Source organism: Leptomonas pyrrhocoris (genome assembly GCF_001293395.1).
Source record: "Leptomonas pyrrhocoris isolate H10 chromosome Unknown, whole genome shotgun sequence".
NCBI classification, from domain to species: domain Eukaryota; phylum Euglenozoa; class Kinetoplastea; order Trypanosomatida; family Trypanosomatidae; genus Leptomonas; species Leptomonas pyrrhocoris.
The window spans coordinates 569339-596465 of NW_015438381.1; the positions used below are offsets into that span (position 1 = coordinate 569339).

Below are 27127 nucleotides of genomic sequence, written 5' to 3' on the forward strand. Positions count from 1 at the left end.
GGAGGAAACAAATACTGCCCTACGCTATTGCAGTCATAAAGCAGATGGGGTCCAAACACGGACACTCCATACACGAGAGAACACGACAGACCGCTTGCAGGTACGCGTGTCAGTCACGCCGTGATCACAAAACAAAAGAGGTCGTTACTATTTCTATCCAACGACACGGTTACACCGCCCTACAACACCAGCTGCACACCCGTGTCCTCTGGAGAGTATATCTTATGCGGGTCGGAGATGCCGTGTGGATTGCCTGAAAGCACAAACCGGCGCGGTACCACCGGGTAGCAGCCCATCTCCATGGCTCTCGGCAGCTGATCAAAGTACTCCCGGAAAAGCCGGGCTGCCGCCTTGCTCACGCCACAGCGTGAGAGGTCCACCAAAGCGATGATATTCGGCTCGTAGTGCACGGCGAGCAGGTTGCGCAGAAGCTGAATCAGTCCCCCGGTACCCAGACCAGGGTTGTCGCTCAGGCTAAGCACCGAGAGTGAGGGAAAGAGTGGCACCCTAGGCCCGTGCCTGTTGCCTGGGATGAACGCCTCCGACGGGCGAGCGACGCGGCTGTCGGCGATGCGGAGGGCGGAGTCACTCGGAAGACGTCGTGTGGCGCTGCGATCGACCGGGAAGAGGTACGCCAGCAACCCGGTCGCCGAGCTGCTGTCAAGGTTCATGTTGTTCAAGTAGAGCTGACGAAGGAGAGGCAGGATGGTCTGCGTCTCATTTTCGGCAGACATGACCGCCAGCATCGCACCGAAGCCGTCGTCGGTGAAGTAGTTGCCGTCCAGGCGCAGCGACGTAATCCACCGCAACTCCCGCAGCTGTGCTGACGCGAGCAGACGCCCCAGCACGTACGGCGCGGTGCGCTCCATGTAGCAGTTACTAAAGTCTAAGTCTACGCTTTCTGGGTTGTCGTCGTGCTGACACGTCAGACGGTTCGCGATGTCCTGCAGCTGCACACGGCTGTAGCCGTCTTTGGTGACGTGCTCGCGGCGCACCTCCAGCCGCCACCACAGCCACGTTCCGGGCTCCACCTCGTCACGTGTGGTGGGCGAAATACGGAACAGCTGCGGGGTGCTGGACGAGGTGCTCATCGAGGCTCTATCGGACATCTCATCCAGGATCGTTTGCAGCTCTATCGGGCAAGGGGGGCTTGGTCTGCCGTCGCTGGGGTCGTGCCGCGCACTGCCGCCGCGCCCACGCGAGGGAGAGTCGTCCGTGCCGTTTCGTCCTCCCTTCGCCGTGTGAGCCACGCTGCGCGGCCGTGATGAGGCACCCCTCTCCTCCTCCCTCACCGGCTCGGTCCCAGGTACGGGGATCTCGAGGGAGTCGGACTTCTTCAACCGACCCTTGCCCTCCCCTGCATCCTTCGTATTTGCGGCATTCTCGCCTGTCTTGGCGGCATCGGTCGCTTTTGTATTCTTCTTCTTGCCGGTCTTTGCGGCCTTTTTGGGCTTCAGAGAACTTTGCTCGCACCCCATTTGCGGCAACGTGTGCGGGTGTGTGACTCTGCGTGGACGCTAGTGCTTCACAATCATCATCGGGTTCAACAAGAGCAAACACAAGAAAAGGAGCGAACACAGAGTGGTACCGAAACAAGAAAATATTGTTTGCCTCTTTTTGACGGTTCTTGGTGTTGATTTAGGTAAAATTGCGGCATCCACGCACGCCTGCGGCGCACCTGTTACTTGGGCGAGTGGAAGCACAGGACGAACGCGTTGGGCCTTCCCCCTCTCCCTAAGAAAGAGGAGTTTTTGCTTCTTCTTCCTGCCCGTTGCATGCGACCAAGATAAAGGCCCTTGGAAAATTATGCGTGTCAATCCTGCTCTTTTCCTCCTCTTCGCAGTGGCAAAAGCACTGAAGCACCACGCCATGAAGCAAAAGTAGCTGCTACTTCGTTCTAGACTCTTTCCTTTTTTTTTCCTTCTTTCTTCTCTCCCGGCGTGTGTGTTACGTGCGGGGTCGCACTCCACTACGGTCAGCGAACACCTAGAGAGCAAGCAAAAGAAAGAACTGTAATGTACATCCATCAATCAAAAAAAAACACGAGAATAAAAGGAAGGGCCACAACAGGCGGACACACAGGGAAACTGTAACGGGTAGCGTAGTTCTGGAACAAGAGAAGGAAGAAAGAAAAAGCCAGTACGAAATCACCTGTGGACTGAATCCAGCCACTCCTGTAATGAACCGACACACGCCTGCTTTAAAAACTTGTCGTGCTGCGATCCCTGTGCAAAGGGGATGTAAATCATTGGGTGCGTTGCGTCGTCGTGTTGAGCCGGCACCGCATCGCCATCGATTTTTCTTTCCGTGACTGGCGACGGCGCTGGGGGCGCTTCTGTGCCCCGATCGCCGTTTGCGATCGCAGGAACTGCTGCACGTCGTGCTCGTGCACAGGCGTCGCACAAGTCGTACTGGTAACACACGGCGCACTTCCAACGAGTTCCGCGGATCATACCGCGGCAACGATCGCAGTACACGCCGTAGTGGTAGTCTGAAATATTTGACACAAAATGGTCCATGAAAAGATCAAGTGGCACCACGTTCGACGGACCCCAAAGCAGCGACAGCGACGGGCGCCACTGACCTGCTGGGATGCGAAGAAGAAAGTGGTGCGGCGTGTGGCAGCGCAGAGTGAAGGCACACTTCTCGCAGAAGGCGCCGTCGTTGCTGTTGGTGGAACTGCAGCACAGACACCGCACATGCGCCTCCGTGTCCACGAAGAGCCGTGTGAGGCAGTTCGAACACGTGACGCACCGCATCTCACCCTTCAGCAGACGCTGCGGCGTTGTCATATCCACAGAGGACAGCAAGGGGGCCGAACGCTCGATCAGTCGCACGCCCCATTCAAAGTCTCTTAGCTTCGCCAGCGCTCGCAGCTCGGCCAGGATCGGTTGGATGTCGTGTGTGGTGATGACTTCGCCAAGGACGCAGACGTGCGAGCTGGCTGTGTCGCGTACCGCCTGCCATGGATCTGTTGCCGTCGAGTCGCGAAGGACGTAGTCGCGGGTGACGGTGGCGGTGAAGTACAGCGGGAGGCGCTGCTGGACGAGGTAGGCGCCGCAACGCTGTACAATGCGCGCACGCTCCGCTGGAGCGAGGCGGTGCCAGGTGTTGTCTGCAGCCGCCCCGCTGGAGCGCGGTGTGTCAGGAACGCCGTAAAGCCGCTTGGACACCTGCACCGGATCGCAGGACACGTCCACGATGACCGGCACGGGCGATGTTCGTGCGGGATCGGTGTTGGCAGTGGTGTGGGGTGTGGAGCTTTTACTTCCTATCGTAGCGTGCGGAGGAAGCTGCCCGGGGCGAGTCAGCACGACAAACGGCAGCGTCTGCACGTTGAAGAGCGTCGCCAGCTCCGATTGCAGCCCTTTCGGACCGGACCACAAGGACAGCAAATCGACCTCAGGACTCACCCAGCCGCTGAGTCGCCTTCGAAGCTTTTCGAGGGTGGTCCGCGCCACCTCCGTGTCCTTGTCCATGTTCAACAGCACGATCTGCGCACGTTTTGGCAGCGGCTGCAGCAGTTCAATTCTAAAGCCTGCGCGCAGCGTGGGAAGGCGAGGCAGAATACCCCCGTGTGATTCGGCAAAACTGACCCACGGATCCTTGTCCATCAGCACCGCGAAACGACCCGAAAGACCGGTGGCGCTGCGTATTTCCTTAAGGTGCGTGTCGTCGAACAGTTCCCGGCGCAGCCACGCCACACACTCCGGGTAGCGGGCAGACCACGCGACGAGGACAGTAGGAACACTGGCGGCGAGCTGGACCAAGGAAACCTGCGACGCTTTCGTGGCAGCCATGAACTCACTTACCGGGAGAAATTGTTTGGCCCGCTTGTGGTTAGCATCAACAGGTGAGCGGGCCCCATTTCCACTCGCTCCATCTGCTCCCGGTGGATCATCCATTGTGAACAGCTGACCAAACTCCTCGGTGTAGAAGCGGAGCGTTTCAGCTGGCGTTGAGACGCTGCCGCCTTCACCTGCAGACAAAGAAGAGTGCGCAGCGGCAGCGGCGAAGGGCAGCTTCGATGACGTAGCATCCGTCTCTTGAACGAGCTCCCGCAGGCGGTGTCGAATCTTCTCTTCTCTCGCGCGGAGCTTCTGCAGAATGCCGCACCGCATGGCGCAGTACACGCGGTTCCAGCGGATGTAACCGTCCGTCTGCGGCGACGGTGAGAGCGGCTCCAGCAAAACGTAAGGAACGGCATCGCCGGGTTGAAGGCCAATCGTCACCGACGTGTCCAAGTCCCGCACCGCGTGCAGGCGCATCTGACGAATGAGAGCGAGGAGCGCCTCACGATGTCGGTGGCGCACGTGCCCAAAGAGCAGCAGATGCTGCGTACACGTCAACGCATCGTCGGAGCTGGTGCCGCTGCACACCCACTCCTCTCGCTCAAGAACGCGCAAGCGATCGTTGCGCAGGCACGTCCCGGTGATGCGCCGGAGTAAGCGGAGTATAACCTCTCCCCGCTCATATTCGGCAAGCTCCTCCCATGTGTGTGCCTCGGCAGGCGCGTCGTCGTCACCGGTACGGTTTGTGCCTAATGAGGATTTACTCATGATTTGAACAACATGATACGTCAAACAAACAATGAAAAAAAAGGCTGTATCTCAAGCGGAGACTTTGCTATACTTGGTCGGTGAGTGAAAGTGTGTGGACGCGCTCGTGCAATCGAATGTATCGTCACAAAACCCTCACACTGTGGCCGAGAGGAAGAGAGAGTTCGGCAAAAAAGAGGAAATCAAAGAAGAGCCTTTTTGATTCAACGGAGGAGAAAAGGTGGGAAACGTAACCGCAAGAATCTCTTTGCAGAACAGTGCGTACTCTTTTGTTTGTTTTGAGAACCAGCAGTGCTCCATTTGAAACGCAATGGTAAGATCATTGCATGACCTAACACCTCGAGCTCGCAACAGAACCGTAAGAGTCTTTCGGAAGGTAATAAGAGCGCGGCATTCATGCTCTTTCTGCAAAACGAGACAGAAAGCAGACAACAAAACAACAACGCAAATAAGTGACTCTGAGGTCCAGCTGATACCACGCGTTGAACACAACTAGTTCATGTCGTCATTTCTTTCAGTTACCTGCGCGTTTGTGTAAGTAACTGTTCAGCTGCTTTGGTGCATGACGCCTGACAGCGATACGTCTGCACTGCAAATCAGTGTAGCTGAAATGCTCACATTCCATTTAACTTCAAACTTTGCGACGAATTTCTGCTACGGAAAGGTGTATGTGTGCTAGAACGAGACAAGAATGGAAAAGAAAAGAAAGGTGATGGAAATATATAGCAAAAAAAAAAGACGCAGAGCGTTGCACGAGTCAGCCTTATAAAAGTAAAACGATACGCCGCCTTTTCCACATTCAGTGAGAATCTGCTATGTAGACACACGCTCACACAGAGCATGACCAATTACAAACGGGAGAAAAAAGGACTTATAGAAATGCCAAGGAAAAGAGAAAATCATAAAAAATAGCAGCGCTCGCAGATTTGTATTGGAAAGAAAAAAATGTGTCACAAAACTCGACGATTAAAACAACAACAACAAAAAGAATAGAGCATATTCATAAAAGGCTGGAGGAAGACAAAAAACCCACAAAAATATATCGCTCCTGCATTGACTCCGTCACAGGAAAGATTCGAGACGTTTCATCAATAACAGTTGCATTGAGGCAGGTTCAGCAGAAACCTGGAATTCGCTACCCAACTCTTTTAGTATTGACAGCTGAGGTCTCTCCTCGTAACGTGGCATGTGCTGGTCTGACTTGAACAATTACAGCTACGCAATTTTGATGTAGTAGTATGCACGAGTACCGTAGCCCTCCATAGTCTGCAGCACAAGGTCACCGCCTAACGACTGGGCATACACTCTGGACATCGGAAGACCGTAACCGTAACCAGCTAGCGCCGACGGCTCCGAAGAGGTAGTACCAACACCGTCTTTTAAGTCCATCGCCGGTTTGCTCACTGACGTGTAGGAGTATGCCATGGCCATCCCAAGCGCCTCCTCCGTCATCCCTTTTCCTTCGTCAGAAATGCAAATGCACGCGTGCTCGATGCCTTCTTGAAGGTTGATCAGTACGCGAACAGGAGGCATGTCGTCGCAAGTTATCATACCCATGGAGTTGCGCTTCATATGAGCCTCCACTGTAGCGCGGAAGGCGTTTTTCATGAGCTCCAGTATTATATAACGGATAGTCGTGCTCATGAACGGGAACTTGAACATCTTCGACTCCGAGGTGATAACAAATTCCGCGTCAGGGCAGTCGCCGTAGTGGTCAGTGCAGATTTGCTTCGCCTCATGTACCGCGTTGCGAACGACGTTTTCGAGGTTGATCTCGAGGTCTACCATTCCCACCTTGCAGCGTTTCTCTCCTGTAGCGGCCTCAGAGTCGCTGTTGAGGAACATGCGTGAGATGAAGTTGTACATTACCATGGACCGATTTACCGCGTCCAAGGGCGCCTGAGCATCCGCGAGCTCTTCGTACGGAAGTACTTGCTCCTCCGAGATGGGAAGGTCAGACCAGCGTTCAGACGTCGTCTTGAGCTCCAACAACGCCTTTCGGTGTCTTGAAAGATCGTCTTTCAGCTCCAGAATTCCGAATGCCATCGTCTGCAAAAGATCGCGTTCAGCATGCTCTTCGTCGATGTCCTCTAGAACTCTGCGAAAAAACTGTATTTGATCGTACGTTACGGGGATATCGCAGCTGACCAGTTTCTGAAAAGAGCGCAGAAGTGTTCCACGGACGGCAAGTATAGATGGCATTGCGTTGAGGCCAGCAGGAAGTGTGTCAAGACCTGAGATGAAGTGTGCCAAGACAATTGGAAGTGTCTTATGACAGAATATAGGTGGGTGGGACGTTTTTCCATTGAAAATGGCCAAGATTCGTTTGATATCCAACTTTGCTAATTTCTGTGTTCCGTACAGGCGAACCAGACCGTTGGCCCTCTTGCTTTCTTCCATGGCTTTCAGAGTTGCCTTGATTCCATTTACCTGCTCCTGCAAACGCTCGAGACGCTCGCTGTCCGAGTCATTCGCCGAAATGCAGCGCAGTCCGCATACCGATGCCAGGGTACGGGAGAGAAGAAGGCGGCGCATAACGAAGTGGCTTCCCGATGTGCGTGTTGAGGTAAATCAAGCTATGGGATTAAGAAAAACAGAACAGAACGAAGGAAAGCAAGAAGAGAATACGAAAGTAATGAAAAAAAGCGGATAACGTACTTAACTACGGCGCCAGAAAAACAGTCGTGATGCATTTAAGCCGAATCTTTTTAAAATTAGCAAAAAAGGGTATTTGCAACGCCACAAGAACCACAACCATGATTAAAGAGACATGTTAGGGTACGATTTCAAAAGCGACGGTGGGCAAGAAGTCGGTCTAGGCAAGAACTGCCTTCTTTATGAAAAGAACACAACGCGCAGCATTCAACGCAACGCATCTTCGATTCGCATTTTTATTGTGGGCTTCTTTGCTGGTAAGGTACATTAATATATTGAACATTGAAAGCAAAACGGAAAGAGGATGCTGAAATGCCTCTCACCTTCTAACCTCTTGAAAGAGCAAAAAAAAAATGATATTGTACATCGTGGGCTCATAGTAATTCCGCGGCGTATTTTTGAGCCTCCTTTAAAGCCGCCTCCTTTGCCCATTGACCGTTTACAGGATCATCTTTGTAGATAAACAGGGCATCTTTATCCAGCTTCTTGAGAGCAGCCTCAATATCAGCGATGGTGCGCTCCAACTCAGTTCTCCTCTTCCGCATCGAAGGCGTGTCCTTAGAAAAAGGCATCTTTTGCATCTCCGACATGCACTCGTCGTGGCGCGCTTTGAGATCAGCCACTAACTTTTCGTGTTCTTCGCGAGACAGCAGATAAACAAACTTGGAGTAAGCCTGTTGCTGACGCTTCAGTTTTGTTTCCTCAAGCGACTGGACAAACGCCTTCTCTTGCGCAACTTCTCCTTTCACACGTGATAAATAGGCGGGATTCTGACCAAAACTTTTTCGGCTCGTAGCAAGCGGCGCCTGCTGCTTCCGGCGCTTGGGGACCAAGTTGCTGACTTCTACGATGTTCGAGGCGACAAAGTTTTTTGTGGCGTCACGAGAAGCCCCGTAACCGTCGTTTGCGTCGGCGCTGCCGACTCCCTGTTGCCTGTTCAAGGGATTTCCATTCTCGTCGTACTCTACTCCACCATATTGCTGCATGCCTTCGCCGCGGTCCAAACCCTCACCATCCGCTCCGGTGGGACGAGAGCCGCCGGCATCGGTCGGAGGAGAACCGAAACCGTTGTTTGGGCGGGAGCCGGTGCCTTCATTTGGACGAGAACCGTAGCCTCCTGAACGCGGCATGCCGTTTTCGTCGAAGTCTCCACCTTCTCCATCTTTTTTGCTGCCGTCAGCCCCGTCACCACTTGCAGCCTGGCGAAAATTCTCGTCCAGAGGAGGTTTGCAGTACAGCTTTTCCTCGTGCACCGGCGGAACAACATAGTGAACACCGCCGCCCTTCTTCAAGTAGTTTTGCGGAGCAACCGAGTCACCGACGTTTTTGCCAATTACAGCCTCACGCTGCTTGAAAAAGCGGACATTAGTGCCATCGTATTCTTTGCCTTTTTCGAAGAAAGTGGAGTAAACCGGCTTAGTCGGCTCCCCCAGGTGCTTTTCGTACTTTCCAGTGTATGGCGACGCTGTTTGCTCCGGCTGCTTCTCAGCAGCTGCGCTTTTAGCATAGAGGCCGTAAATGCTTTCGCCACTCATTTTCGCGTTCCGAACGCCAGGAAAGAAAAGGAAGTACAGTTCCTTTCTCCAGGAAAGAAGCACCTAGCAAAAAGTTGAAAGGGAGGCAAAGAATCCTGTTATTCTTACACTTTGAAAAGAAGTATATACACAGATATATATATATATATATAAGGAGTAGGAAAAAAAACAGAAGAGGAAGAAATAATAAGGACATCTAACACTGAAACTCATTGATAAACGTTCTTCTGAAAAACGTCTGCTAATTCTGAGTGAAACAGAAAGCTTCACTTGACTAGAACGATTAAGAGAGCAAAACCGTAATTGCGAAACGTAGAGCGGCTAGCAAACTAGTTATATAAAAACTGTGAGCCAAAATAGAGTTGATATGCTGAGGAAAATAATCTTTTTTTGGTGCCATACACATGAAACACAAATGGAAAGCAGTGACGTCGGTTGACGCAGGGATTCGATAATACTACGTTTTTGAACAACGTGAGGATGAGCTGCGCAAACGCTCGAGCTTGCTTTGCTTACGCTTTCTCGGAGGTGGCACATCGCTAACCGTCGAGCGGGAGGTGAACAGACTTGTTTGCTGCATCATCCCCAAATTGACTTCAAACTCAAGTTCCTTAAAAACATGATGCACAAGAGAATTTTCGCAGGTCTTCATTCGCCGCATGAGTTCTGAAAGAGTGGAACGCGGGATCGTCAGCCCCACCTGCGCAGAATAGCGCAGCACTGCATTCGCCACCTCGACAGAATCCGTCGTGAGGAGAATATCATTCGCCACAATGTCGGCTGACATGACGTTCCCGTAGAAGCTATCCCTAAACCGATCTAATTCAAGCGTCGAGGATACCTCCTGCCTACGAACAGGGAGGGTTCTAGACATCGAAAAGTAATGGGTGACCTTTGGGAGTGTCAGGTCTGTAGCAGCGCCGAGAGGCTGTATTGACGCCGCGTCAATGAGAGCATCTTGGCGCGGAAGAGCGTATGGGACTAGTGTGAGTTTGGTATGAGCAGTGTACTCTCCGTTCGAGTTTTGAACAAGACGCACATCTGTCTCGAGGTCCTCGACACTGTAGCCTTCGAGGAAGCTTACAGCAGAAGCGAGGATTGACGCAATATAAGACGCGTTTCCTCCTAACGAAAGAAAACCTAGCGGCGCGTAGACAAGTTTTTTCATTGATTCTTGCCCATCTTCAATCACCGGCGCTGCCAGCGATGCATGCTGCAGCACCCGCGACGCCGCGCGCATCTCGACAAATTTTATGGGAAACTGTAGATTCATCCGGTTTTCGAAACAGGTTGCAGAGGTACAAGAAGCAGAGATTGGAAATGAAAAGAAATATGTGGAGAGCCGAAGAAAGCTGGGATTTGTCGCAACGAAAAGAGCTCGTTGCAAATGAAGCTCAGTAGCTCATTAACGAGGTTTTTCCACCTCATGTGCACGTGACCCTACTACAGGCGACTGGCATCAACTGAGCGTTACAAGAAATATGCGCAATAAACAAACGTACGTTCAGCTCCAAGGCAATGCCTGTGCCACTCCCGACCATCATCAGTTGCTTTCTTGCTCCCACGGAAGATGGGCACTCTAGTTTTCCATTTGAGGTTGCCGCCCGATGAGCTTAAAGACTGAGTGACATCTGCTGGAGAAACCCGCAATCCATTTTACACACAGAGCTCTTCGTGAGCGATCGCGCGGTGCAACACGCTTGCGGAACGGTCACGCTTGGAAGACTTACAGTCACACAATCAGGGGAAGTTATGCCACGTCTCGCTGTTTTCTTGTTAACGATACGACACACATTCACACCAGCTTTGTTAACGTTCGTCACGAAATAAAGCAAGCGCTGCCAAATGAAAGGGGTGCAGGCTGTGGGGGCGCGAATACGCACACAGAGTTTCTTCGTCTCTCCGCGAGTCCCCCCCCTCCTCTCAACTCCCCTTATTTCCTTCTCTTCCTTGTGTGAACCCATGGTACGAGTTCGACAGAAAAGAGCAGTGTCTTCCAGGTTGAAAAAGAAGGCCGCGTGTATACAACTGTAGTGTTTCGTCTCAACTGATCTTTTGTGGGTACGATGGTCAACAAGTGCTGGGGCGCGCAAAAGTTGTGTTCTTGACTCATCTCCGCGTTGGTTAGGCAATGCCGCTGTGTGGAGCGTAAACGCCCGATGCTGATGTCCGCCCGTTTGGCGACTGCTAGCTGCATTGCTGAAAAGCGAGTCGGGACAAGGTTGTAAGACATCGAAACGGCGTGCTTTAGTCTCGCAAGATCTGTTTCCAGGCTCATGGTGCGCAACGAGTTAAGTTGAAGAACTTGGTAGTACCGGAAATCTTTTTTTTTTAATACGCTCGCAGTCATCGAAGTTGCTGCCTTTACTGTTTCCGTGTTCTTCTTTGTCTTTTCTGCTCTCAGGGAGACGGTCTTCTTGCGGTACAAAACGTACTACTGATAACAATACTGTACTACTGGTTATTTAGGCAAATGCGCATCCGGAGGCTACCCTCGTATCGTTTCCTTGCGTCATGCGTTCCTAGCGCCAAAATATGGTAAATAATTCGAAAAGAAGCCGAAATGCGCAACGCTAAGTTATTATCAGCTTAACAAAAAAAAAATAGTACTTGTTAGAAAAGCAATTATTGTTTCTTTACGAAGAAATGTCGATATCAGTCGTTTATTTTCTACCTTTCTCTTCGCACTTCCTTAGCAGCCATTGCGCAAAGCTAATGAAAAATTGAAGTTTAATTAAATATATCTTTTACTGTTTCTAGAATGAGTTATTGAACATGAATCCCTCGACCAAAAGAAAAGAATGTCTAATTGTATGTTGTTCTCATTTCCGTCTTGATCTTTCCATTCCTTTCTCTTTCTCTGACTTACAGCCCTCTAAACTAAACACGCAGGCTTGAGTACTACACATACACATTGCTCTTGCAGCACTTGTTACTTTCGCGGGCAAAGATGACGAAAATGATATTAACTCCTACCGTGGAGGCCAATCTGGAAAACATCCAGCTTGCGCTGGAGACGAGCAACGCGGTTCTCATTCAGGGCGAAATCGGCTGCGGTAAAAGCGCCTGTGTGCTGCACCTAGCGGAGTGTTACGGCGCAAAGGAAACGATGATACAAGTTAATGTGGATGATACCTTTGACAGCAAGGATCTTTTGGGAAAGTTCAGTGCCACCCAAACACCGGGCGCTTTCGAATGGGTTCCTGGTTCACTCACCGTTGCCGTACAGAAAGGATATTGGGTTCTGATGGAAGACATCGATCTTGCCTCTTTCGACGTGTTCTCAGTCATCCTGTCCCTTCTCGAGAGCTCTACGCTGTTTATCCCCGATAAAAACACGTTTTTGCGCGCGCACAAAGGATTTAAGCTCATCGCCACGCAACAGCTGTATTCTTCCGGCTCAACGCTGCTCACACGCAAAACAAATTCAGTCCCGTACGCGGAACTTTGGGGAACCGTCATTATGAAGTCCCTTTCGGCGGAAGAAATGTGCACTATTGTTCAAAGCACATACTCTAACGTTCCTGTCTCAATCGTCGGAAAATTGGCGACCCTGACATCGCTGTCATCTGGCGCCAGCTTGGCGAGTCTGCAAAACCTACTGCGCTGGAGTAAACGTGTAAATAAGCGGTTGCCGAACGCATCCAATAACATAAAAACTAATAGCGATACTGGTCCAGTGTTCATCTCATCCAGAATTCGTGAAACAATGGTGAAAGAAGCATTCGATTGCTTCGTGGCAAAATACCCTCCAGGGAATGAGAGAAATGCGGTGCTGAAACTTGTATCAGAAGCATGCGGTGTCCCCGAAAACGTAGCCGAGCCACTTGTTCTTGAGTGCAAACCACAGGAGTCGCTCTCGACTACGACTTACGCAGTGGGACGAGCGCAGATTCCATTAATTTCTGCCGTGTCAGGACTCTCTCGTGAGAGCCGTGTGGCGTTTGCTCCGACAACGCATGCCATGTCGCTTTTAGAGCGTTTGGGCGCTGCTGTTGAGTCCCACGAGCACGTTTTACTGACTGGCGAGACCGGTGTGGGCAAAACTTTTATTGTTCAATACCTGGCGGATCAACTGGGGCAGTCGCTGATCGTCCACAATCTGAATCAGCAGACGGACTCGTCCGACTTCATGGGGGGATGGAAACCGCTCGACGTCGGCGTTGCAGTTCGCGAACTGTACAGCGAGTTTACCGATTTGTTTGCACTCTGCTTTAACGCAGAAAAAAACGCCCAATTTCTCAACATTTTGCAGCAATCCGTGAACGGGCGAAAATGGGATCGCGCGGCCCATCAAATTATCAAAGGTTGCAGCTCATTTGCGGCGAAAAGCGCAACTGTAGAGTATGACATATCGACTCTGCAGCGATGGAACGAATTAGAGCAGAGAGCAAATGAATTACTCGACACGATCGAAAAGGCGAAGTCAAACTTTGCATTTTTCTTCGAAGAAGGCTCGCTTGTCAAGGCGTGGAGAGAAGGTCACTGGATTTTGCTGGACGAGCTAAATCTTGCAAGTACGGAGGTGCTCGAACGCGTCTCCTCCGTCCTCGGCGACGTCGATAGGCTCTTCCTCACTGACAAAGACTCGTCTGAGCCTATCATGCGGCACAAAAACTTTCACGTTTTCGCAAACATGAATCCACCGACGGATGTGGGCAAGAAAGATTTGCCGCCCTCGCTGCGCTCGCGGTTTGTGGAGTTCTACGTAAGCGAGCCGTTTAATCGTAACGATATCAGCATTGTCGTACGGGAGTACATCGGCTTCCTCACCGCAGACGCAAAAGTGGATGAAATCACCGATTTTTTTTTGGACTGCGTCAACAACTCAAAGTCGAAGCTATGCGCGCTTGACGGAGAGTCGAAGGCGCCGTCGTTCAGCCTGCGAACCCTCACGCGTGCTCTCTCGTACGTGCGCCGTGCGACACCGCTTTACGGTTTCACGATTGCCTTGTTCGATGGACTCATGCTTGGTTTTGCAACTCCACTGCAGCGCCAGTTTCACGTTGTGGTAGAGCAGCTAATTATCAAGAATATTTTTCGCAGCAAGCGTCCAAACCCACCTACACTGCCGACTGCCCCGAAAGAAGGCTCGTACGTCGCTTATGAACACATGTGGATACCCGCCGGCACTGAAACACCGTTCTGCGACGACGCTTTCATTCTGACTGACAGTGTCAAAGGTCACCTGAAAAATCTGGGGCGCGCCGTGTTTGCAAATCGTCCCGTGTTACTGGAAGGTCCCACGTCGTCGGGGAAGAGCTCCATGGTCAAATACCTCGCTGAGCTTACGGGGAACAAATTTGTTCGTATCAACAACCACGACAGCACCGAAGTGCAGGAATACTTGGGCCACTACGTTACTGACGAGTTTGGGAAACTGCGCTACGTTGACGGTATTTTGGTCGACGCCGTGCGCCATGGCTACTGGGTCGTGCTAGATGAGCTGAACTTAGCGCCTACCGATGTCCTTGAGGCGCTGAATCGTCTGCTTGACGACAATTGCGAATTGTTTGTGCCGGACACTCAGGAGACTATCAAGCCGCATCCGCAGCTGCGCATCTTTGCAACACAGAACCCCGCAGGAATTTATGGCGGCCGAAAGATGCTCTCACGCGCTTTCCGCAACCGATTTCTCGAGATTACTGTGGATGAGATTCCGACCAAAGAAGTGAGTATTATTCTGTGCCGCCGGTACGCCCTGCCACAAAGCTTCGCAGAGAAAATGGTGGAGGTAATGACTGCGCTGCAGATTCGTCGCCAGAACTCGCAGATTTTCGCGGGCCGCCACGGTTTTATTACACCTCGTGACCTGTTCCGGTGGGCCGAGCGCCGCCCAGAGACGTATCAGCAGCTTGCCGAACATGGCTTTCTGCTGCTTGGCGAACGCTGCCGCAAGCCGAGTGAACGGCAGGTTGTCCGTGATGTGATGGAGTCTATCACAAAGACGCAGCTCGATGAGAAGAAGATCTATCACCCGTCGTACTGGCCCTTTGTCGAGAGGTACTTCGAGAAGATTGAAAGCGGCGTTATTGATGAGTACAAGATCGTGTGGACGGAATCAATGCAGCGCCTTTTCACGATTGTGGGCATTTGTTTGGAGCACAAGGAGCCCGTACTTCTAGTCGGCGAGACGGGTAGCAGCAAGACCACCGTGTGTCAACTGTGGGCAGCTCTATTGGACATTCCTCTCCACATTCTAAACTGCCACCAGCATACGGAAGCAGCCGACTTCCTGGGTAGTCTCCGTCCGGCCCCACCGGACCGGCGTGACCAGGCTCTGTTCGAGTGGCGAAACGGTCCTCTCGTACAGAGCATGATCAACGGCGACATGTTCGTTCTCGACGAAATTTCTCTCACGGAGGACAGCGTACTAGAGCGGCTGAACAGTGTGCTGGAGCCGTCGCGCAGCGTCACGCTTGCGGAAAAGAGCAGCGCCGACTGCATCGTGGCGCATGAGCGCTTCCTCGTGATGGCCACCATGAACCCCGGTGGCGACTTTGGCAAGAAGGAACTCTCACCCGCGCTGCGCAACCGATTTACGGAGATTTACGTGCGGCCCACCACGGATGTGACAGAGGTTGGCATGATCCTCTCCCGGCGTATGGAGCCGGCGCTGGAGCCTTGGGCATCACGCATGGCAGCCGTGCTGTGCCGCGTCTCCGAGGTCACCGCCATCTCCGGCGCACCGCAACACATTAGCATTCGCGACATTATTGGTTGGGTGTCCTTCATGAACGCCGCGCACGGCCGTTGTCCGCCGGAGGTGGCCTTTCTGCAAGGTCTCGACGCGGTTATTTTGGACGGCATCGGCGTCGGTAGCGGGCAGTCGGAGGCGTCGTGCGCGATTGTGAAGAACAGCTGCACCACCCAAGCGGTCGAGGAGGTGGCGCGGCTGGGCCACGGCGAGCTCGACTACGCCTCGCTGTCCGCAAAGCCGTTCTGGGAGGTGTGCGAGGGCCTGGCTGAGCCGCAGCTGCCTGCGTCGATGCAGAGCCGCTTTTTCTTCGGCGCCCCAGCGACGCGACGCAACTTGTCAAAGCTGATGCGCGCTAGTCTCGTGAAGAAGGCGGTGCTTCTGGAGGGCAGCCCTGGCGTGGGCAAGACGAGCATTGTCGAAGCACTTGGCTGCGCGTTGGACCGCCCGGTGGTGCGCATCAACTTGAGTGAGCAGACCGACATCATGGATCTCTTCGGTACCTACCTGCCGTGCCCATGCAACGACGCAGCTGTGAGTGTTGTGGAAGGCCAGCAGGACGGAGCGGATCTTGGCAATGAGGAGGACGAGGGCGTGCCCACGGAGACGGGCGCCACGCCGCCAGCTCCGGGACGGGCAAAGGGACCCCAATTTGCGTGGTCCGACGGTGTTCTGCTGCGCGCGCTCAAAGATGGCGCGTGGGTAATCTTGGATGAGCTGAACCTGGCCAGTCAGTCGGTGCTGGAGGGCCTCAACGCTCTGCTGGATCACCGGTCTACTGTCTTCATTCCCGAGCTCAACGAAGAGTTCCACGCGCACCCCGACTTTCGCGTCTTTGCGTGCCAAAACCCGCTCCTCGAGGGCGGTGGTCGCAAGGGCCTGCCGCGCAGTTTCCTGAACCGCTTCATCAAGGTTCACGTCGAGGCCTTTGAGGTGAGTGACCTCATCGTAATTGCGAAGGCGGTGTGCCCCGACATTGCGGAGCCGACGCTGCGGCGGATGGTGGACTTTGTTGGGCAGCTGCAACAGGACACGATGGTGAGTCGACTGTACGGGCTGCGTGGCAGTCCGTGGGAGTTCAACCTGCGTGATGTGCTGCGGTGGGCGAAGCTGTTGCAGTCGTTCGAGATGCGGGATCGACCGACGTCCTATGCAGACATGCTCTTCCTTCAACGCATGCGCACCGAGGAGGACGTGGCACGCTGCCGCGCTTGCCTCGTGCGGTGCTTCTCAGCAGACGAAGTAGCGCGCGACGTTCCTTCCGCGTGCGACTCTGACTTTCTCATACGCGACGGCGCGGTCTACTTTGCGCGCCAACGGCTGGTGCAGCGCGAGCAGGCCAGCCTCCACGCTGCCGATGCGCAGGTGCTCAGCTCGCTGCTCCTACTGCCCTCGCAGGCACACCTGGTCAAGTCTGTGCTGGTGTGCGTGGAGCAGAGCCAATTTGCCTTGCTCGTTGGGCCGTCGGGTGCGGGCAAGACGTTCGTGCTACGCACCGCCGCCGCCCTTGCCGGGGCAAAGCTGGTCACTTTTTCCATGACCGCCAGCTGCGACACGGTGGATCTGCTGGGCGGCTTTGACCAGGTGGAAGGCAAGCAGGGCGAGTTCGAGTGGCGTGACTCCCTCGTGTTGGAGGCGATGCTGCAGGGACACTGGCTCGTGCTGGACAACGTGAACTACTGCAACGCGAGCGTGCTCGACAGACTGAACCCCTTGGTGGAGCCCAACGGGGTGTTGTCCGTGAATGAGCAAGGCATTGTGAACAACGAGGTGCGTGTGATTCGCCCGCACCCGCGCTTCCGCCTCTTCGCGACACTGAACCCGCGCTATGGCGATATCTCGCGTGCGATGCGCAATCGTGCGGTGGAGCTGTACGCTGCACCTGTGGCAATCCCCTCCCTGGAAAGCCTGGCTCTCAGCGCTCATGCCTCGGTCGTTACACAAACCCAGCAACAGCAACGTGCCACCTCGGAAGCGCGCGAGGAGGGAGGAGAGGAGAACAACGCGGAGGCGGCTGTTGTGCAGGTGGCACAGCCCCGGCCGCCACCAGTGCAGCTGCTCTCGCGTTTGCTGAGCTACCACCACACGTTTGCCTCGGTCGGCTTTCACGCAGACTCGCAGCACCCCGGCTCCGCACAGCTCAGCGACGCCCTCTCCGCCGGCGCACCGAGTGTGTTCACGTTGTTGCGCACGAGCTGTCTACTGCGGTCTGTCAGCCAGATCGGCGACCTCGAGAAGCTCATCTTGCATCGATACGTTCAGAATCGCAGCGGCCACTGGACGGGCTTCAAGGCAGAACTTCTGGAGCTGCTTCGCCGCACCATGGAGAGCAGCCCGGACGAAAGCGCAGAGGGAGACGTCAGCGACGCGGAGGATGTTCTGCGTGTGCTGCAGCTGCAGGCGTTTGTTGAGGAGGATAAGCTTTGCACCACGCCGTCGACGAGTGCAGAACCGGAAGGAGAGGCGTTCACGACGCCGCGTCTAACTTCTATCGACGTCGCCGTGTCGTTGGTGCGTCGACGAGTTCACCGCGCCGCCTTTGCGCTGCAGCAGCTGCTGTCGAGGTCGCAACCGGAGGCAGATTATGTGAGCGATATGAGCCTTGTCAGCGGCGGCACGGTGGTGAAGCGGGAGGACACAAAGAAGTTCTCGACACTGTACCATCTGGAGGATGTCCTGCTGTGTTTTGTACTGGATCAGTGCATCGACAGCGTGCCGCTTGACGCCGTCACTGCTGCTCGTCAGTCGTGGATCAGCCACCACTTGCCTGCAGAGCTGTCCGCACGTGTGCAGCCGTTGTTAAACAGCGCCTACTGTTGCCCTGAGATGCTTGGGGTCTTGTACACGCGCGCTGTGCAGCTGGTCGGACCTCACGCTGGCTCTCTTGCTGCCTTGTGGAACTGCCACCCGCAGGTGGTGAGCTCGACGTTGGTCAACAATGCCCTCGCGCGTCTCAACGAAGGCCTGCGTGCAGCGCTCGCAAGTGCCTCTGCTGTGCCGCCGAGCACCTTCCACCGACTGCTGCGCCTTGTGGCCCCCTTTGCCCGTCTTGTCGTCCACCACGCCCGCGAGAACGACGGCGTGCACGCAGATAACTACATCCCCCTCGTTACCCACACCGCCCTCGTGTGCAGCATGGCAAAGAAGACTCACCCGCCGCTGCGGCACTCCGTGGACGTGGTGGAGGCTGCTACGACGTTCTTGGAGACGCTGCAACAGCACTTGGATTTGCCGTTTCCCCTGTTGGGAGGCAAGGCCCCTCTGCACCGCTACGTGCCCACGCCACACATCACCACATCTGAGGAGCGGCGCGTCCTGCAGGCGTGGAGCACCGCAGCCAACACTTCGTCAAACATGAAGGCGGAAGGCACGGTGAGCTCGTCCGACGTCTCGCGTGCGCTGCTGCACCGCTTGTGGGAGTCGGCGGCATTTCGCGAGGGCTTTGCATGCCTGCAGCAGCTCCTGCACCTCCGCGCCACTGCCGCCCTCCACGCCACCGCCTCTGCGCCAAACACCAACGTCGCGGCTGCGTTCACTGGCCCCCTCCCTTCGCCCTCCCACCTGCTGCCCTCCATCCAGGCCCGATTGAAGACCTTTGTGCAAACCTACACGACGCAGCTACCACTCTTCACGCAACTGGAGATGGCGCTGTGGTGCAGCGTGCCGGGTATCTCGCCTGCCGACGCAGCGCAGACGACACGCGCCTTGGCGGAGCTGACGCCGCTGCTGGTGAGCCGCTTTGCCCACCGCTACGGTGTGGCCGGCACCCGCCACCTCTTCGCCGGATCATGGACTGTGGCGGCGGCGGAGTGCGTGCGGTACGGTGCGCAGGTGCCGGTGATGGACGTTGGCCGGTCGGACAGCACAAGCGTGCGTGTGCTGAGCGGGCTGAACGCCTTCTTACTGACCTGCCCTTTGGCCGCCCCCGCCCCGCTGGAGGAGTGGACGGTAAACTCGCAGCGGGAGCTGATGGGGGTGCTGTGTGCGTGCTTTCCGGACCTGGCGGCGCAGGCACCGACGACGCTGCCACCGGCGCGCACGTTAACGGCGACCGCCTTCGCGCAGCAGCCTCTCTTTGCAGCCGCCGAGACGACCGTGGCCGCCGTGTCTGCTCCGACGCACTCCGCGCTGCTGGAGAGGCAGAAGCCGATTATGGCGGCTCTGCTGCACCGCTTGCGTAGCAGCGACGGAGATGCCGACATGCTGCCGGCGGTGACGCTCCTGTGGGTGATGAAGTGCCGTCTGCTGCTGCCGCGGTCGCCGGTGGATCCGATGTACCGGCGGGAGTGCAAGAAGGCCGTCGCCACCGAGGAACTGGCGCTGCTGGAGCGGCTAGACGACGCCTTTGCGTGGGCGGAGAGGCTGTCGCTGCGTCAACACAGCCCTCAGCGTGAAGTGCTGCAGACGCTGCGTGCGCAGGAGAAGGAGATGCGGCGCTGTGCGCAGCAAAAGTACGTTGCCCGCCCCGAGGCAACGGGCATGCAGTACGCTACCCTCATCCGCAAGCTCTACCAGGTGTGCACGACGCTGCTGTCCGATGCACGTGTGCTGGGGATGTTTGACCTCTCTGCTCTCACGTCATCGTCGTTGTCACCCGCGGACGCCGCTGTGGCGGCGGAGGAAATCGTCGCCAGCCGCGAGGCTTGGAGCGACTTGCTGTTTGAGCAGGTCATGCAGCTCCTGGCGGAGTACGGCGGCTACGAGGACGTCACGGTGAACTTTGCCGAGGCGGCGTTGCTCGCCTCCATGGCAGCACGGGCCAGCTGCACGACAGACCGTCGGCTCGTGGCCGCTCTCGCCAATTCCGCTGCCGTGCCGGCGCTGTTTCATCGCGACGACACGCTGCGCCTGCTGCAGTTCCCCTCCCCGCTGGTGCACTCGCTGCCCATGCCGTCCGTGCAACACACCTCGTCGCTGCTGCGTCATCGTGTGGTCTATCTCGATTCGTGTCTCTCGCTGATCTCCGGGACGGCGCCGCAGGGCACCAGCCGTGCCTTCGTTGAGGACGTCTTCGCGCAGTACCACACGCTTTTCCGCCAGATTGACGAGTGGGAGGCGCAGGAACGCAAGACGGAGGAGATGGCGGTGCTGTACAAGGAGAAGGCGGTCGTGATCGAGGGCGACGACGAGGTGCTGCTGCGTAAGTTGAAGGAGCTGTTCCCGAGCTACGAGAAGGAGTTCACAGTGGAGGCGCTCGAGGCGGACGCTGCGGCGGAGTCGTCGGAGAGGAAGGCAGAGGAGCAGATGGAAGGCCGCCGCGCCAAGTTCGCGCGCATCCTCTTTAAGGAGAGAGACGGCCACTACCTACGGCATTTGGTCGAGGTGCACCGAGCGTTCTACTGGCGCCTTGTCTCGAGCCGCATGCCGGACCCTGCAAACGATCCCGCTGCCGCATCGTCCCACCTGCTCGCTGCCTTTCAACACCGCTTTGATGCCCTGTCAGCTGAGCTGCGTATGTACCCGTCATCGGCGGGTGCGCACGGCATTCGCGACGCCTCGAGCGGGCAGGCAGAGCAGCTTCTCTTGAACGGCTTTGCAGCCCGTGTGTCGATGCTGCGGTCTGACATCCACCCCTCGGCGGTCTCGCTGGAGGAGCGCAAGGAGGGCGGCTTCAACATCTTCCTCGACACTGACGTGTACGAGCTGAGCCGCTTCAGCAAACCGCTGTACGAGCTGCTGGAGGCGGTGCAGAAGCTGGCGGTTACCTACCCCGACACGCCGTCGCTGCAGCGGTGTTTGCGCATTGGCCACAAGATTGCCGCCCTCCCCGTGATGAGCACCCCGCTCATGAAGGTGATGGCGGGCTGCGAGGTGCTGCTGCGGGAGTGCTACGAGTGGGAGCGCAACGCCGCCCACGACGTCTCGCTCATGCGACACATGACGGAGCTCTCCTCCTTTGTGCTGCGGTGGCGTCGGTTGGAGCTGCACTGCTGGTCGCACGTCTTCAAAGCGAAGCGGGCGGAGTTTGAGTTGCGGGCGGCGCAGCAATGGTTCACCTTGTACGACGTGCTGCTCAGCGATGTTGAGGAGGAAGAGGAAAGCAGCGGCGGCGTGGAGAGCGACGCGGCGAGGCTGCTGCGCCGCTGCCGAGCGGCATTCCAGTACGCCTCGCAGTTTATGTGGAGCGCCACCTTCGGTGACTACTCCGTCCGCTTGCGTGTGCTTCAGGGCTTTGGCTTCCAGCTGCTGGCCGCAGAGGGGGCGCAGGCGCCACTCTCCAACACTGTCCTGCACGTCTGTGACTTCTTTGCGCAGTTTGAGCCTTTTATTGCGGAGAGGTGTCGCACCGCGGTGCAGCCCATCGAGGAGGACATCGCCGAGTTCGCGAAGATCATGCGCTGGGAGGACGCCAACTACTACGCCGTGCGGGCGACGGCCGAGAAGTCGCACCTGAAGATGGCGCGTGTGCTGGGCTCGCTGGAGGAGGCACTCCGCACTCCCGTACTGCCCGTCATCACGGCCGAGGAGCAGCGCTGCGAGGATGACGTGTCGCTCGGCTTCGTGCTGGCCGCAAAGGCGGATGCCAACGACAAGAAAAAGCCGAAGAAGACCAAGCTGGGAGAGGCGGCTGGCAAAGCCAAGCCACAAGGCGCCAAGAGGCGACGCAACGGGAAGACGGTCGTGGTGCCGCCGTCGCAGGAAGGCGACAACGCTGCTGCGGGCCGTGCGATGGGCCACAAATGTCTCACGGAGGCGCACCGGTTCTTGCAGGACGCCGCGGAGGAGGTCGTCGAGAACGTGACGGCGCTGCAGCAGCCGAAGACGCCGCATCAAATGAAGGTGCGCGCACTGAAGACGCTCTTCAACCGTCTCGCCGAGGCCGGCGTGCCGCACACCCACGTGGACCAGGTCGGGGCCTGGGAGGTTGTTTTCTCGTCTACGGAGGCGCTTCTGGGCTGCCGCGAGGTGCACGCCGACCAAACCGCTGCCGTCACCTCACTGGAGGCTGCTGCGGCGGAGCACTACCGCTTTGCGCGGTGGCTGCAGCGTTTGCGCGAGGTGGAGCGGAGGCCGCACCACGACCTTTCCGCCGCGCAGGCGAAGCGCGGGACCGGCACGGCGGAGAGTCTCTTTGCCTCCGCCGTCCACGCGGCCACGATGCTGTGCGAGCTCTTCCACATGCATGAGCAGCTGCGTGTGCTTCACATGACGGTGCAGAACGCCGCTGTTGTATCGGATGCGGAGGGCGCGAGCGCCTCCACTCCGACTGTTACGCGTGCCCTTTTGGACGACGCGGTGGAGGTGGCGTGCCTCGTGCAGTCGGTCTGTGATGGGCTGTCGTGGATGGTGCAGCAGAAGCTGATCCCATCTGACGCCGCCGAGTCAATTCGCCTAGTGCATGAACTGAGGAGTCTGTCGCATGAGCTGTGGGGTCTCTGCACCGCCCACGAGCCGGTGCGACGCTCCGCCGTCACCGTCGTCCCGCCGGGCATCGCCGCTGCTGTGTTGGAGGCGCTGCACGGCCTACTCGGGGCGGCGAGCCGCCTGCAGGCAGGCCCGACGTCAAGTGTATCTGCTGCCGCCCAACCGCTCGTCGAGGCTGTCACGAACGTCCTGCACAAGCATGAGCAGCTGGGGCATGAGGGTGCCAGTGAGACACCAGATCGGCCTGGTAGTGATGCCAAACGCCGTCGCACGGAGGAGCCGCCGGCGTCGTGGGGTCAGCGGCTCTCCCGGGCACTGGCGGAGTTGGATGCCGTTGTGGCGGTGGATGACGACGCGGTGCCCATTGTCGATGACGCGCTGCCCACCGCACCTGCGGAAACAGCGGTGACGGAGAAGAAGCTCGGTGAGGACGGCAGCGCTGGTGAAGAAGACGGCGATGACGTCGCAGCTGGTGCATCGGCCGTCTACGCCCAGTACACACAGTATGGCACCAACGTGGAAGCGGCCTTGCAGCGACTGGCGCCGGTGCTCGAGGACCTCCTCGCGGCGCGGGACTCCACGCCTGGTGCGGTGCCGCTCAGCACCGCCGTGACAGCCCCCACGTCCGCCACGGTCGCGCTGAACGCGCTCTCGCTGGCGGAGAAGACGGAGTTGCTGCCGCGACTGTCCGTGTGCTTGCGCGAGGTGGCGCGGGCGCGTGACGCGTGGTGCGCCGTCGTGGAGGCGGAGTGCCACTTCGGCCTCGTCGTATCGCGCCTCTTTACCGTGCTGCTGAAGAAGGGATTCTGCAAGACGGACGACGAGGAGCCGGAGGACGGCGAGGGCGATGGCGAGGGCGGCGCGCAGCAGAGCGGCACGGGCATGGACGACGGCGAAGGCGAGAAGGACGTGACGGATCAGATCGACAACGAGGATCAGCTCATGAACATGAAGGACAAGGAGGAGCAGCCGGAGAAGGAGCAGCAGCAGGGCGACAAAGACGAGGACGAGGAGGACAAGGCGGCGGATGTGGAGACGGACTTCAACGGACAGAAGGAGCAGCGCGAGGCGAGCGAAGGGGAGGGCGACGAGGAGGGCGAGGAGTCCGACAAGGAGATGGGCGACGTCGACGAGGGCACCGAGCAGGAGCGGAAGAAGTCCAAGAAGGACGCCGGCGATGCGGATGACATGAACGAAGACGGCGGGGATGCCGCCCAGGAGGTGCCGGAGGACGAGCTCGCGGAGCCCAACGCAGATGAGGATGACAACGCCGAGGAGACCGGTGGCTTCGAGGACAGGGCGGAGGAGATACGCGAGGCCGAGGAGGAGCGCGCCGGCGAGCACGATGTCGTCGGCGATGACGCTAAGAGCGAGATGGACGAGAGCGGCAACGACGGCGGCAGCGAGAGCGGCGACTCCGTTGAGCGCAGCGACGCCGACGGCGAGGAGCGTGAGGAGAGCGCGCCGGATGAGGAGCTGCCGACGGACGCGGACGCGGAGCCGGAGGAGGGCGATGCAGGCTCCGAGAACCACGCCGACGACGCCGCCTCCACGGATGACAACCGCAGCGAATTTGGCGAGGAGGAGGTGGAGCAGCGCGACGGCGGCGACGAGGACGCGACGGACGTCGAGGACGCGAGTGACGCCGCGGATGAAAACGTCTATGAGGGCGGCCGCCAGGACGACCGCGAGGGCGAAGAAGCCACGGAGGAGCAAGACAAGGACAGGAAAAAGGACAAGTCGAGCAAGCCGCAGCAGGAGCAGGCCGCCAACGAGGAGGAGCAGCCGGGCGCGGAGCAGGAGCAGGACGACGCGGGCCAAAACTGGAAGAAGCAGCAGGAACAGAACGATCAGGCCCAGCGTCGCGACAACACCGAGCAGACCCGCTCGCAGCATAACCCCTATCGCGCCGTCCGGGAGGCCTTGCAGCGGCACCAGCGCCAGATGCAGCAGCTCAATTTGAGCCAGCACGTCGAGGTGAAGGACGAGGAGGAGACCCCGGTAAAGGAGAAGCCCCCGCGACCTGACGACGCGGACGCCGAAGAGGACATGGAGGAGTTCGATTGGGATGAAAACGGCGACCGCGAGGGCCTCGCCGCGGCTGAGCAAACTGACCAAAAGCCGACGGAGACGAAGGCCGAGGATGAGGAGAACGAGGACCTGGGCACCGACTCCGGTGAGGACGACAACGATGATGATGACGCCGCTGTAGAGACGCCGCAAGACGCGCGCCGCAAGCGCAGCCAGAACAAGGAGGACCCCACGAAGCTGGAGGAGAAGGAAACGGGCGAGAAGTCCTCCAAGAAAAAGTCCAAAAAGAAGGTGCGCACGGCTGCCCGTGACGACGACGAGGGCGCGCAGGATGACGAAGAGGACGACACCGCGGCCATGGAGGATGAGAAGGAGATCGCGGCGGAGGCCAACGCGAAGCTCGAGCGCGGTCGCCAGCTCTGGCTGGAGCAGGAGACGGCGGTGCAGGGCCTGTCACAGCAGCTGTGCGAGCAACTTCGCCTCATTCTCGCCCCCACCCTCGCGGACAAACTCCAAGGGGACTACAAGACCGGCAAGCGGCTCAACATGAAGCGCATCATCCCATACATCGCCTCGCAATTTAAGAAGGACCGCATCTGGCTGCGCCGCACCAAGCCGAACAAGCGCACCTACCAAATTCTCATTGCCTTGGATGACTCGCTGAGCATGCAGTGCAACAACGCTGGCGTGCTCTCGTGCCGCGCCGTGGCCCTCATCGCGAAGGCCCTGCAGCAGCTGGAGGTTGGCGAGTTCGGTGTGGCATGCTTCGGCAAGGAGACGGCGGTGGTGCACCCGCTCGAGGAGCCGTTTCTCGCCGACAGCGGCCCGCGCCTGTTCAGCGAGATCACCTTCGAGCAGAAGTCGACGGACATGAAGAAGATGCTCGAGACGACGCTGACCTACCTGGACGACGCACAGGGCCGCATGCACCAGCAGACGCGCTCCACGACACAGCAGCTGCAGCAGATTATGTTCATCGTCAGCGATGGCCAGATCACCGAGGACCGCGCGGCGCTGCGGCAGCTGATGGTGCGCGCGGAGGAGAATCATCAGATGGTCGTGCTGGTGCTGCTGGACATCAACGCAGCAGAGGGAAACGGCGGCGCGGAGGTTGTGCACGCCTCAGCCTCCCCCGCTGCTGCTCCTGCTGCTCCACTGACGAAGAACTCCAAGTCGTTGCAGGGGCTGTCGGTGGCAGAGCAGCTGCGACGACTCAAGGCGGACCGCGAGAAGCGCATGCAGACGGTGAAGTCAAATTCCCGATCTGTGCTGGACATGCAGATCGTGAGCTTCTCAGGCAAATCGGTGGTGCGCCGCCCCTACATGGAGGACTTCCCCTTCCCTTACTACCTTATTATTCGCGACATTCAGAACCTTCCGGAGATTATTGCGGATGCGATGCGTCAGTGGTTTGAGCTGCTGAATGCTGGCCTCTAACTCTCTCTCCCCCTCTCCCTCTGTGTGTGTGTGTGTGTGTGTGTGTGCTGAATCGCCTTTTTCTTTCGTCAATAATTGCTGGGACGCAACGGTGGTACCCCGCGGTGTCTTCTGTGGCGATGACGTGCGTGAAATTAAAAGAAACTATTGAGGAGTATTGCTTTGGTTTTTGTTTAATTGTGTAAGGAGTGTTTTTGTGCAGGTGGTGGGGAGACACAGGCCTCAAAAGGCGAGGCTACGTGACCTTTCTTTTTCTGTTTTCCTTTCTCTCTCTTTGACGACGATGATGGTACGGTGCGTTTTGGCGGATCCGTTCGAATCCGTTCTCTTTTCAGCTGTGCCATGTCACCGATGGCCGCCGTTTTCTTATTCTATTTTTTTTTACTTCTTGTCTGCGGGTGGCTCAGATTTGTGACGTAACTCTTTGAAGCACGTTTAACTTGCAACCGGCTTTTGCGAGAAATCTTAACTTAACGAGTTTGTTTCACCTCGAAGGATGACCTTTGAAGAACCCCGGTTTGCGCGAACGAGCTCAGAGCCGTGCTGAGGCACTCGTCGCGTCGCTTTTTCTTTTCCTTTTTTCGACTATCCGTTAATTAAATCTCTTTTATCTTCAACAAATAAAGTACATATCTCCAGGCCTGGAACGAATCTGCCAAGTGACTTGCATTCGTCCTGCTGGCAAACCTTACATATATATATGCGAAGGTGCTTCCGATTGCGCCAAGCCTATGCGCTTCCTTTTTAGTATTTCCTTCCTCCCTGACTTTCACCAGGCAGGGATTTCCCGAACGACGTTAACCTGCTCACGTTCAAGATTTGCAGTGTGCGTTTCGGTTCGAGCTTTC

General features: G+C 56.9%; 6 protein-coding genes across 7 annotated transcripts; 1 reads left to right on the forward strand and 5 right to left on the reverse strand.

Annotated features, from left to right (window-relative positions):
- Positions 1 to 179: 179 nt before the first annotated feature.
- ABB37_08668 (hypothetical protein) lies at positions 180 to 1524 on the reverse strand (the record flags this gene model as incomplete). Of its 2 annotated transcripts, none has more annotated exons than XM_015807753.1 (1): positions 180 to 1524. In XM_015807753.1, exon 1 carries the CDS (start codon positions 1476 to 1478, stop codon positions 180 to 182), a length of 1299 nt encoding a protein of 432 aa, XP_015653835.1. In that variant the 5' UTR covers positions 1479 to 1524. The 2 variants fall into 2 exon arrangements, with proteins under 2 accessions (XP_015653835.1, XP_015653834.1); XM_015807752.1 differs by having other exon boundaries at positions 180 to 1518.
- Positions 1525 to 2147: 623 nt separating this feature from the next.
- Positions 2148 to 4754, reverse strand: ABB37_08669 (hypothetical protein; the record flags this gene model as incomplete). Its single annotated transcript, XM_015807754.1, has 1 exon — positions 2148 to 4754. Exon 1 carries the CDS (start codon positions 4557 to 4559, stop codon positions 2148 to 2150), a length of 2412 nt encoding a protein of 803 aa, XP_015653836.1. The 5' UTR covers positions 4560 to 4754.
- A 1020-nt stretch (positions 4755 to 5774) lies between these two features.
- On the reverse strand, positions 5775 to 7136 carry ABB37_08670 (putative mitochondrial developmentally regulated phosphoprotein-like protein; the record flags this gene model as incomplete). Its single annotated transcript, XM_015807755.1, has 1 exon — positions 5775 to 7136. Exon 1 carries the CDS (start codon positions 7092 to 7094, stop codon positions 5775 to 5777), a length of 1320 nt encoding a protein of 439 aa, XP_015653837.1. The 5' UTR covers positions 7095 to 7136.
- Positions 7137 to 7588: 452 nt separating this feature from the next.
- On the reverse strand, positions 7589 to 8859 carry ABB37_08671 (hypothetical protein; the record flags this gene model as incomplete). The annotated part of the gene is made up of 1 exon (XM_015807756.1): positions 7589 to 8859. Exon 1 carries the CDS (start codon positions 8747 to 8749, stop codon positions 7589 to 7591), a length of 1161 nt encoding a protein of 386 aa, XP_015653838.1. The 5' UTR covers positions 8750 to 8859.
- Positions 8860 to 9206: 347 nt separating this feature from the next.
- ABB37_08672 (hypothetical protein) lies at positions 9207 to 10022 on the reverse strand (the record flags this gene model as incomplete). Its single annotated transcript, XM_015807757.1, has 1 exon — positions 9207 to 10022. One exon carries the CDS (start codon positions 10020 to 10022, stop codon positions 9207 to 9209), a length of 816 nt encoding a protein of 271 aa, XP_015653839.1.
- A 1596-nt stretch (positions 10023 to 11618) lies between these two features.
- ABB37_08673 (putative mitochondrial hypothetical protein) lies at positions 11619 to 26279 on the forward strand (the record flags this gene model as incomplete). The annotated part of the gene is made up of 1 exon (XM_015807758.1): positions 11619 to 26279. Exon 1 carries the CDS (start codon positions 11700 to 11702, stop codon positions 26277 to 26279), a length of 14580 nt encoding a protein of 4859 aa, XP_015653840.1. The 5' UTR covers positions 11619 to 11699.
- Positions 26280 to 27127: the final 848 nt, after the last annotated feature.